Source organism: Megascapheus bottae, chromosome 21, assembly GCF_031878675.1.
Source record: "Megascapheus bottae isolate mThoBot1 chromosome 21, mThoBot2.hap1, whole genome shotgun sequence".
Classification (NCBI taxonomy): domain Eukaryota; kingdom Metazoa; phylum Chordata; class Mammalia; order Rodentia; family Geomyidae; genus Megascapheus; species Megascapheus bottae.
The window spans coordinates 30,596,485-30,609,474 of NC_143529.1; the positions used below are offsets into that span (position 1 = coordinate 30,596,485).

At 36.5% G+C, this 12,990-nt stretch overlaps 1 protein-coding gene across 1 annotated transcript in view; it reads right to left on the reverse strand.

The window, feature by feature from the left end:
- Positions 1-4,841: 4,841 nt before the first annotated feature.
- Positions 4,842-12,990, reverse strand: part of LOC150048863 (uncharacterized) — a 103,605-nt gene continuing 95,456 nt past the window's right edge. Inside the window, exons 4-5 of the mRNA XM_090354403.1 lie at positions 5,899-5,981; positions 4,842-4,911 (exon numbers count right to left, since the gene is read on the reverse strand). Of these exons, the coding sequence (XP_090210529.1) occupies positions 4,881-4,911; positions 5,899-5,981 (114 nt within the window). The 3' untranslated portion in view covers positions 4,842-4,880. The remainder of the gene's footprint in view (positions 4,912-5,898; positions 5,982-12,990) is intronic.

Here is a 12,990-nt window from a genome sequence, read left to right on the forward strand (position 1 = left end):
ATTCTTAGCAACTAGAACAGTGCTGGGCAAAAAGTAGATGCACAGTAAACTCATTCCATTGAATGAATGAATGAATGAATGAATGTCTGGTTTTCTATCTTGCTTTCATTCCACTACAGTAGGTATGCAAGTAGAGAAATTTGCACTCCACCTTACTGTAAAGCTATGAAGTGGAAAGGAACAGTGCAAGATAACACTGCTTAGCATGTACAGTGTTGCAAGTCCTATATCCTAGTGCAAAAATACCACATTTAGACCCTATGTACTTGCCTTCAATGCTATCTATTCATTTTGGTGTCTTCTCCACATTCACTAATAACTTATAGTCTTAGATGAGAAGGGAAACATTTCTGCCATTATCTTAGATGGCGCTGGGCAGAAAATATGGTCTAGTGGTAGAGTGCTTGCCTAGCATGCACAGAGCTCTGGATTTGATTTCTTGGTACCCCATAAACAGAAAAAGCCAAAAGTGATGCTGTGGCTCAAAGGGAAGAGCACTAGCCTTGAGAAAAAAGATCTCAAGTGCCCAGGCTCAGAGTTTAAGTCCCAGGACTGGGGGAAAATAAAAGATGGCATTGAAGTTCATTTTTGAAACTCATCTACTCCTTTACCTACTTTCTTCCTGACCTTCTACATTTCAGTAATTTTCATCTTTTCATCAATTCTATAACATTTAGTGATATTCTCTAAAGTTTTCTAATTGTTACTTCCATTATTCCTACATTACACAATGTTGTCTATCCAACTTGTTCCATATTTTGCCCTCAGAGAGATTTCCCGGCTATTGTTCCCATTCCTTCTTCCTCAATGCCGGTGACTTTTAGACCTTACTTATCTTTTTTTCCTCTGTGGCCCATTTCCCCAACTCTATCACTTAAATACGTCTTTGATATTTCCCTAAACTCATTTGCTTCCTTGTTTTTCCATCTCAGATATAGCTAAATCCAGTTACTAACTTGGTTTTCTCACTTAAAGTGTTTACCGTTACCAAACAATACCAGTATGAAGTAGTAATATCCAAACTACTTTATTGGTGACATTTCTATTTAGCCCCAGTACACTATTTTCCCCATGCCCCCTGAGAGCAATTATAAATTTCAGCTCTTTCCTTCAAACTTTCAAGTCACTGTCATCTAGTTAGTTCATGAAAGCTTTGGATTTAGCTAGGATAAAAATGAAGGTTTATTGCCCTCATAGGGAGCATGGAAATTATAAGGTAATTATTCTTTTAAATGACTGCATTGGCCATTTTCTTCTGTCGCTGAAAGAAAAACAAACAAATGATAGCACTTTGACTTTGCCTTTCTATGAGCTATTGACCTCCTTTCAGGAAGAACTAATTTTGCACACAAAATTTCACAAGCAAGCTGAGTGCCAGTGGCTCACACCTGTAATCCTACCTACTCAGGAGGCTGATATCTGAGGATCAAAGTTCAGAACCAGCTCGGGCACTAAAGTCTGTGAGACTCTTATCTCCAATTAACCATCAAAAAACCAGAAGTGGCACTGTTGGTTCAAGTGGTAGAGCACTAGCCTTGAGCTGAAGAGCTCAGAGATAGTTCCAAGGCCCACAGTTCAAGCCCCACAGGGGACAAAAAATTCAAAAGCAAGTTCTTATATATATTTTTTAATGTTCCAAGCACTCTCCTGACCACTTCATCCATATAAACTCACACTATCACTCAAAGAGAGAAAATTTACCTTCTCTCTATTTGACAGATGATAAAACTGAGGTACAGAATGGCAAAAAATATAGGTCTAAATTAGTCAAAATTGGAATAAAAAATTTCATGTTTAAAATAAAAATTATTGCCACATTCCCATTTCCTTCTACAGCCTGTCCCTTTATTTCCTTGACAAAATAACAAATTTTCTTTTTTTTTGCCAGTCCTGGTGCTTGAACTCAGGGCCTGACAACTGTCCTTGGGCTTTCTCTAAGCTAGTACTCGCTTTTTCTATGTATGTGGTACGGAGTCTTTGTGCATGCTAGGCAAGCACTCTACCACTAAGCCAAACTCCTGGCCCCAACAAATGTGCTTAAAATAAAGACCCACACTCAAGCTCTCCTCTATTATAATTGGTATTTAGGAATTACTTCCCTTTATATGACTACCTCTGTCCTGTGTGGCCATTGGTAACTTCCATATTGTTTTTTTTTGTTTGTTTGTTTTGTTTTGTTTTGTTTTTGCCAGTCCTGGGCTTGAGCTCAGGGCCCTGAGCACTGCCCTTGGACTTTCTCAAGGTTAGAGCTCTACCACTTGAGCCTCAGCACCACTTCCAGCTTTTTTCTATGTATGTGGTACCGAGGAATCGAACCCAGGTCTTCGTGCATGCTAGGCAAGCACTTTAACCACTAGGCCAAACACCGGCCCTGGTAACTTCCATATTGGAAGAATCTGTCCCCCTTATCTTTGACTTCTGATCTGCTAGTTGGTAGCGCTGCCTAATCTTTCCTTCTTAAAACTCTTTCATCCAGTAGCTCCTGTGTCTCATCTCCCATCTGTTCCTACCATTAATATTTTCTTTCTTCTTAGCTGTCCTCAAGAGTTAGTCATTTTCCATTTTTTTTCCATGCTGATGCTCCTCAATGATTTAGCATCAGCTTGTACCTCTCACATGCCCTAGTTTATCAACTTGAAGAATTTGTGTGACTCTTTGCTTGAACATTTTGTTTACTCATATCCATGGCTCTCTGTATCTTCCTGTGAATTTCACAAATGTTCTTTTCAGCCAATCTGTGGAAAAAGCCTCTTGCCAGGAAAAAGCAGTGTAAAACACTTTTGGTTTGCAGGTAAGGTTCACAGTGACCATCTGCGTGAATAATGCAGGCTTCTCATGTGGAAACTTTGCCAGTATAGTATAGAAATCGATATGTCAGTTCTGGCTCTCCAAGAAATAGGGATGGAACCAGAAACTATATGTTCAAACTGTATGTTTAAATGTCTAATGGGAAGGAATACTATATGTAGAAGAATGATAAAGGAAAGGAGAATAAATAAAACTTTTTGACCACATGGAAGAACTGAAATCCGTACAAGAAATATGGAAAAATAGTTCCATAGGAAGAGCCTCCAATCACAGCTACTAGGAAGCCCCTGTGCAAAGTATGGCCATGACAGGAGTGGCCTGTGTTCTGGATCCACTGCTGTCTCTATGCTTAGTCATTAGATGGGAACTCTCAGAGGGAATGGTGGTCTCTGGCCATGCTTTTGTGGATTCCAAATTATCCCAGAGTTATACTAAAAGGAAGCTTTGTTCTCTACAACAATTATCTTGACAGGAAGAAGAGAGGCACACATTTACAGTTACCACAGGGATCTTCTCCAATGCAAAGACTGCTTCTGTTTGCCTAATGTGATAGTGAATACAATCCTCTGCCTCTTGTTTTAAGTGTTCCTCAAATTATTAATGTTGTACTTGAGCTGCTTTTGATGCTGTTTATGATACCAGTTAAGACAACTGACCAAAATTCTCTTACTTATCCCCCTGTCCGACTGGCCAGTGAAGTGTGTCTCCACAAAGACCACAGGAATATAGTTGTCATAATTTCTTGGGACTTGTATTGTATCTTCTGAACCAAATATAGCTGGAGCCCAAATGCACTAGAGAAATAGAAATATGACCTGAGAGGTATGGCCCCTTGAAATATAACGTGCTGTGGTAGAGATCATCTAATGTTTCAGACAATTCTTTCTTTTTCATCTAGCTGGAGGGTAGTCTTAGACAACAGAAAATATGCTGAAATACATGTGTGCACTTTCCCAAACAGGTCTACTTTTCTCCTCCTGTTCTATTCTTGCTAAAAATGATCCCTCTTCTATTCCCAATTACCTATCTAAAAGCATCAGAATTGCTCGAATAATACATCTTGGTCATTCTCCTGTTCCTCCAACAAATGGTTCACCAAACTAAGAGAATTCAGTGTTTCACGTCTCTTTGTCCATCCTACTCCATGAAGCACTCATTAAAATTCACCTGGATTAGTCACAGCCTTCCCTCCCTCCCTGCATCCAGGACGATCAATGTTTTGTTTTCTTTTTACGGTACAGCATATTTCCAAATTGCAAATCTGGTCATGTACGAGCTATAAGTCCTTCAATGGTGCCTCACAGATTTCAAGGTCAAATTCTAACATTCTAGGTAAGTTCTCAAGGCACAAAATAATTCACACTTGCCCTATAAGCCTGTTGATCATCCTTTTCCTTCTTATGAGTCAAAGTACCTTAGACCTTGAAATGCCCTTTACTGTAGGTCTTATGTAAGAAATGCTTCCTCTCTACTATTCCTCTTTACTCTTCTTTAGATCATGAATCAAGTCTTACCTCTCTGGAAATCTAGATTGAAGACTCTTCTTACCACATTACATGGTACAGAATTAAGGTCTATCTGCAAACACACTTAGCATTTGAGGATATTAGATTATTTTATTCATCTCTATGTGACAATACCTATCAAAAAGACTAAAGCAGATAGTGGTTCAAATAAGTGCTTGAATGAGAGTCTTTGAGTTTTACCTACAATTCTTTCTGCTGAAATTGTCAGTGACAAACTTTCTAAAAATTTCTCAAGTAGCAAAAGTGCATGATATTACGCTGCTTGGAGAAATACTGATGGATCATATTGATTATTTGAGCCAAAGGGGGAAAAAGCCAAAATATTTATCATAGACTAACTTCTTTTGATAAAATAAAATATCATTATTCAGCAATTCACATGTAGCACTACATTTTCATTATCCCATCTCCCCTTGAACATGAGGTTTTCATTGACTTTGAAACATAACAGAAACACCAAGGGTATACATAATGTACCTACAGCACTCAGGATGCCAATGTCACCATTCCTAACAACGTTTTCTTCATGTAAGATTCTTTCCTTAATTACAAATATTTAACTTTTATCTTCTTGAATCTGTTAAGAATAAAAAACAAACACTGATTGGAGTCAAGAGGTCAGAGTAATGAAGACAGCAAATAGCTAGCTGTTTCAAAAAGAATATGTGAGTTGTCTTCCCTGTACAAATATTTCTACCAAGCAACCGTGGAGTTCCCATGAAGTCATGGCCAAAAGACCCAGGAGGGAGAACAAAGGAAAGTGAAAGACATTAATCAAGACATTCTTGCCTCAGTAATGAAAAATCAGTAGCATTGCATCCATGAGCGGATCAGCCATTGTGAATAGCCACCCTAGAAATACTTCCCAACATTTACACTATTTAATCGGCCAGTCACTGAACGCGTTTCTTTACCATAGTGATTCAAACAAATAATGCCCATTGAAAATATTTCTCCCTGACATTGGTATTAGTCATCCAGCTTTGGTTACTGGAGACTCTGTGGAACGAAACATGCAAAAGCAGTCATACCATTATTGAAAGTAAGTTTAAGATTGGCATTTGGGATAACGACATAATAATCTTTCACATGACGCAAGCAAAAACTGATGCTTTGCACTTGCTCTTTGTATATCAATTTCTTTGAAAAGAAAGTATTCTTATTTGCTGAGTTCTGTGCACATCTTCCTGCTAAAAATAAATCTTCCAGGTTCTCTAAAACTGCACACAAATGTCACTCTTTGGCCAAAACCTTTTTAAAATACTGCCAGGCAACTTTCACAAAATCCTTCCCTGTGCCTCATGTCTGAATGGCTATTTGTCATATTATTGTAATTATTTCCAGGTTAGTCTGTCTGGAAACTGATGGACCCCCAGAATGAATGAATGGGTGAATGAATGCTGCCAAATGAATGAGTGGGAGGTATTTCTGAAGGGAAAAGGATGGCTTGAGGCTCCTTCCAATTCCTCCAAATAACTTTCCATATCTGGTGTATCTAAAGCTTTACGTTTATTTATTTTTAATTAAATGATTGGGGCCAACAGGTGGTTTCAGTTTAACTAACCTAAAGTTCACTCTTCCGAATCCCTGTGTTCGTTTTTCTTTCTTGTTGGTGTCAATAGCCTGTTTTGGATCAGTGACCCTTTCCTGTAAAAAGGAAAGGTCATTTGGATTGTTATTAAGTCCTGGCAATTTGCTCTCTAGCTCTCTTTGTTGCCCTCCTTACTGGAGTCTTGTGAATAGCGAATGCCTTGTTCTTCTGAGAAAAAAGGCTTCACAGAACTTTCCTGTCCTGCTTGAAAAGTTGAACAACTCTTAATTTGATTTACTGCAAGTAAAGAAATGCTGCTTAACATGCACTTCCTCTTCAGCTAAAGTTAGTTAAATAGAGGAAGGAAAAGAGTGACCAGTAGTCAAAAAGCTCATGTTATCCTGAAAAATCAAATTTATGGAAATTCTAGCTCATGGCAAAACCAAACCAATCTTTTTGTTTTCTTCTGTCTTACTTCTTAGGCAAGATATAAAGAAGTATGAATGCAAATAAAGAGGATTTCTCCCTTCTGCCGAAATGAGAAATTTTAAAATTATTACTGTCTTTATGTAAGATCAGTAAATTATATATCCAGAGAACACAAGGTTATTTTATCCATACATACTACTTTATTCAGTAAGATCATAATAGTAATTGTGTTGCATTCACATCAATTTAAATATGTCTTTGTGGATGTTTTTCTTAAGCCCTATTTTAAATATTGTGATGCACAGATAGTATGTGTTAAACAGTAGCAAAGTTCCTGATTTTTAAAGGATTTATACTGGATGAATTGCAATTTACCCAGATTATCAACCTAATTGTGTATAGAATGAGAAGCCATAAGCTGGCACCAGTCCTGCTTTTCTGGCAATAGGTTAAATAAATAGAATTATTTATAAATTATGTCTTGAATATTCATTTATTCATTCCATAAAGCCTTATTATATTTTTTACTGTGCTAGAGACATCTAGGAGGCACTCAAGCATGTGTACTAGGAATTTAGCAACAAAGAAAACAGATGAAATAGAAAACAATTTCTTTCACTCGAAACTTTGAAAATAATGGCAAGAAACAGAAAATAAACCTGGGTATCATAGTGTGTTTCTGTAATCCCAGATCCTTGAGAAGTGACATTGGGAAGACTGATGTTCAAGGCCAGCCCAGTCTAAAGAGAAAAAAAGAAAACAACCTGTGGTGGTGTGTGCTGGTGATACATGCACAGAGGAAAATAATTAGTGTTCAAGGCAATCTGTAGCAAAAACTTCGAGAATCTATCTGAAAAATGACTAAAGCAAAAGAAGAGCTGTGGGTATGGATTTAATGCTAAAGCACCCATTTAATAACATTGGTACCACCAATAATAATAGTAATAATAATACTAATAACCTTTCTCTTTCATAGCATGAAGTAAAATCAAATTGAAGTTACAACAGGAAAGAAGTATCTACTAGAGCAAACTAATACACATGGACATTTATCTCTCAGCAGAAAAACAAAACAATGGATTGGCTAGAACATAATTGCAAATATCTACTAACATAAAAATACAATCTAATGGGCCTTCTTACTTAAACACTAATTGTTGAATTTAGTTGAAGAATTAAATGTTCAAAATTAAAGGTAGTGTACTTATCCACTTTAAAGCAATTTTTAAAATTATGATGCTCATCTCCATTTTACGAAGGAATAAATGAACTTACTGGAATTAAATAACATGTTCAAAATTAGTCAAACAGTATACTTCTACCAAGAACACAGTTATTTTTTATTTCAATGTTGTATATGTGGTGAGTGCTTTCAAGAATTCCCTGTCTATTGCACACTGAGTTCTGAACTATGCTGTGGGAACACAATAGCAGAGTAAGAAAGGCAATGCCTCAGCTCTCACAGAAATGTCCTTCTGCTAAAGGAGAAAAATAAAGTAAAAAGCGAACATAAATATGATTACCAACAGTCACATGAGACCAAGGAAAATATGAAAGTTAGAAACTGTGATGTAAACAATCTTAGAAAGTGTTGGGAAGACTTTTTTTGAGGAAATTACATTGCAAGTGATCTGCAAGTTACAGGATTTGGGAACAGAATACCAGGCCAGCAGTAGAAGTGGATGGGGAGATTACGGGGAAGGGGAGAAAACAAGATAAGGGAAGGGTAGGGGGAGGGAAATGGGAACCAAAACATTAGAAAGGGTATCAATGTTTTTGAAGTAATGAACCTTCTATCTGGTGAATATAATGTAACTCTTCTATTAATTACAATAAAAATTATGTGAAAAAAGAAAGAAAAAAGAGATTAAATGGTGAAATTTTTCATAGTATTATTTAAAATATGAAAGTTTTTAATTAGGCAAAAATAAAATAAATAAAACTTCATTGCCAAATGACAAAAGGAGATAAATCTTTTTACTAAGTGATTCAGATTGAAAAAAAATAGCAAGACAAATGTAAAACAAAGAAAAAAAGCCATCAAATGCCATAAAGTTGAATAGACATAAAGTATCTTCCTGTAAATTCTCAGTATAATATTTCTGGAACATAGGTGTTTTAAGAAAGATAATATGAACTTAATCATTGCATCAAAATTTCCTGAAAAGGAAATACAAGAAAAATAATAGGGAAACTTAAAGACTAGCAGTTCTAGAGTCTCTTGTGTCCAGACATGATTTATGTTGCAAACAAAAGCAGTATGCTTGAGCTACAATACAGAATTGGAAGCTGGGTAAACTCAGAGCATTGTACCTTTTCCCAATAAATCACCATTACACAAAACACCAATGATAAATAGCGAGAATCTCAGACTTTTTAATAGCTCTTACCCTTTGTTGGTGTGAAATTTTTTGGTTCTGTCCCTTAGAAATTGATGTTTGGTAGTTCAAGCCCAATCCATTAATATTTAATTGTGATACTCTAGAGATAGTTGTTATGAGATTTCAAAAGAGCTTATTATTATAAACAAGATTGGAGCACTAGAGAAAACTATCTTCCATAAATTCATATTACATTTGAGAACAAAATGCCTCTCAGGTAAACTTAACCCATAAAAGGAAAAGATGTGTCAAACCTTAAAGAAGACAGTAGAAATAAGAAAAAGAATATTGCTGGTGTTCAGTTTTCAATCAGATGTCTCAAAAGAGCAGTTACATGAATTATTGATGTGTCAAAAGAATGTAATTCAGAAGATTAAACAAAAACATTAGAATTATCAATAAATCCAAGCGAAAAAATTTTATATAATCATAAATAATTTTCCCAGAATTTTAGTATTTACTCCACAAGCACGATCCCACAATTATTTTGGCATTCTCTTCTAAAAGTCTGCCTCAAGTCTTTGGCATTTAGTGACATCTTTTGTAATGCCAAGAATAATGCCAAGAAGATATCAAAAAAAAAAAATCACTCCTTTGTCCTGGGCTCCAAGTCTATCTCCCAAAGAATTCTGACTTTCTCTCATTTCAGTCTTACTCCCTTTCTTGTTTATTGACAGAGTTCTCATCGAAGTGGCCTCAGTGAATATGGTCTGGTCACATCACCGAGCATCTCATTTAGTGGAAGCTCCATCCTCCTGGTGAAAGGACATGGAAACATGAGCATCTCCAAAGCCACTAACGCACTCACCTGAACATTAAGTCATACATCTTACCCTCCACCCAATCTCATCAACACTGACACTTGCCTCCCTCTTCCACGTAGACCAGTGCTTGCTATTCTTCCTTCAAACACCAAGGCCGTTCATTTAATGACCCAGATTCCAAGCATGTGCCTGGATGTTAACATAAAAAGGTCACTAGAGATTGAATCATTAGAAGTAGTATGACTTTCTTGTTTTTTTTCCTTCTATGGGTCAAGAATAACAAAAATATCCCAGACCTTTCCTTACATTGGGGAGATGGAGTCACCAGCGGCATGGCTCTTCTCTTTCATACATATTCCAGGCCACTTCTTTCAAAAGTTAGCATCATCATTCCCCCAGACAAGTTGGTGCCCAGTGCCCAGATTAAGGCCACATTCAAGGATATCTGAGAGATGTCCTAAGTTGTTATCAACATGCCAGATTCCAAATCCATTCCCCCAGAGTGGTTTTTTGGAATTGATGAATTAAGAACAGAAAGCTAAATCAATTAGAAAAGATGACCTTGGGCAAAACCAACAAGTATGAAGGGATCAAACTTACTGAGCTAGAGGACAAAGATCCATTATCAAAAATGGACCCAAAGGTCCATGTTATACCCTAAGATCCTGACTTTTCCAAATGGAACATAGGAACACAATTCTTGTTTTGTATGCTTGGTAATAAGACCAAATTAAAAAATCAACCAGAAAGCAAATCATAGGAATAAACTGACGTTTCTCACGGTCTTGGAGCAGGAATGACTGGCTGGTAGGGTTACAGGCACAAGTGCCTGGTGAGCAACCTTTAAGACAGAGGATTACATGAAATCTGAAGTCGCTTCTGTACCCAGAAGGTGATGTGAGTTAGGTTAAGATAGTGGAGGAGACTTCTCCTCCTCATTTTCAATATTGATTGAGAATGTGTTCAGATGAGTAGGATGATTCCCATGTGAGCTTAAAATTGACTTAATATTTTCTTCTTTTTGGCCTTGTAAGACTGGAGAATTACAAGCCAGAATCCACAGTCAAGAAGGATATTTATAAAGAAGGCAGAAATCTCTCTAGCTCCTTACTTGAAGCTGGATCTTTTGGCTTCAGCTCACAATCCTCTGCTTTTCTTTAGGAGAGAACAGCTGGTCTGAGATCCCCATATAAGATCCATTCATGGGTGTATTAAATCGTCATGCATATTATCTGTGTTGCGTATTCTGAAGGTCTCAGAATATGCATTACCAGCAGTCATTTTTCAATCCTCTGCAAAATATACCCCTGGGAACTCTTAGCAGATGTTCGGTAAAAATTATTGAAAGAAACAAGAAAAAAAATGGTTTCCTCCTGTTGTGAGTCCACAGTGAGAATATCATTCAGAACTGCTGCCAGGCATCTTAAAGTCTCTAAAAATTAGGAAAGACACTCCCTTTTTGTGAATATTCTTGACAAAGCAAAACAATGTACAAATTAAAGCCCAAGCACCAAAGAATATGCTAAGATCATAGTAGCTATAGCTTATAAAAGTTAAAGTATTGAATTTTTCAAATTCAAATGTTTTATTCTTCTTACCTCTGAAAGGATAATCAGAATCAAACCTTATGCAACACCCTGAACCAGAGAGCACAGAAAGAAGAAAGAGGGTGGAGGGAAGGGAAGAAGGACAAGAGGACAGGATAGTCAGAGAGACCAAGATAAATATTTGTTTAATTTAATGAAGCAGCCTCTAAGAACAATATGGCCAATGTGGTAGGATTAACAAGAAGAGCCTTTAAGAGGTCAGACAGGTCCTCAGGGAGCCTACCTGGCAACTAGGATTAAAGTGGATTCATACAGCATCTAGCTGGCTTGCCCATCTGCTTTCTACCGTGGAATGACACAGTGTTCCTTACAGACATCAACTCAATAAGCTGTCAACTTGGAAGCAGAGAGGAAATGAACCTCTCATGGATTTTCCAGCCCTGTAGGTTGTGAGAAAACATTGCTGTTCCCGATAAAAAAATATTAGTATATTGTATTCTGTTATAATGGTGCAGAGAGATTTGTATTGGTAAAAATACTATATCCCACTTTCCTGAAGGGGATGAGTCAAAATGAATGAGTATTCTATAGAAACAGACAAAGAGAATCATTTCTTTGAAAAAATACTAATATCTGTACATTTGAATTGCATATGTCATTGTATGGGTTCTGCTTATAATAACTCATAACCCCCTTGCTAATTCAGCAGACTCTGAAATCATACACTTGTTTTGTGAAAGTGGGCCATTTCTCCCTGTACTTGTAATGTTCAAATTCCTTTTTCATAAATACCTTCCTGAATGGATGTCAGCCTTCTTGTCACAACAATTAAGCAAGGCTGTATGCCCCACAATTCTGTGCCTCATTTCAGGCTTCACATGCATGTATTTTAGAAGAGAAGGGATTCCAAATCATTCATGGTTAGAAGCATTTTTAGTTACTAATAATCAAAGAATAATAAGATGTCAGTTTCTACTGCTATTCTACAAAGAGATTGAATTTTAAGGCTGTTCCCATAATACATGTGTGACCAAATCCTATAACTAAGACTACTGAGAGTTAAACAGGGAAAAACTAGGATCTTTACAGAAGGAATCTTTGATTTTCTCAGAGTACTATGTGCAAAACAGTGCTTCCGCTTACCACACAAGATACCAATCTGTCACCAAAGTCAAGTATTCTTTACATGAGAACATTTTTATTACCACTTGTTAATACAAGCCACTGTGGGACTTAAGATGGTACAATAATTCTAAATTAAAAAGTGCAACTTTTCTTAATACTTCTAATTCAGAATTCACACATCCTTACATTTTCTTCATGAACCTTGGGAGGGTTGGTTGTTGTAGATATTGCTTTGGTTTTTGTTGGATCAACAGAAACTTGTCTTATAGTTCTGGAGACTAAAAATCTGAGATCAAGAGATTGTCAGGGATATTTTTACACCAACGAAAGTTCATACATGTTTGGGTTATTGTGTAAACACAAAACTTTTTATTTAATGTACACTGTCTTTGTCATTAAATGTTCTAAAATTAATGCTTATTATTCCATAATTAGGGCATAATACCTCTTCATCAAGCATTACTTAATTTTCAGACATCAGATTGGTTTTAATTTTCCAGTAATATAGGTAAATATTCAATAGACAACCTTGTATATCAACATTTGCCTCACGGCTGATGATATATTCAGGATATATCCCTAAATATAGAATTAACATGTTAAAGTGAAAACTCATTTCATATATCAAATTTTGTCACAAATATCAAATTTTGAAAGAAAAAAACATTTAGTCTTACAAGCTAAGTGAAGAGTATCTACTTCCTGTATCTGGAGAAGCCATTGCCATATTGATCTTTCACAATTTTAAAAGTTAGAGTATAGCTAGGTTCTGTTATCTCATGTTTATAATCTTAGTTACTTGGGAGATTCACAATGGGAGGGTCATATTGAAAGCCAGCCAGGGCAGAAAAATTCATAATAACCCTGGCACCCAGCATA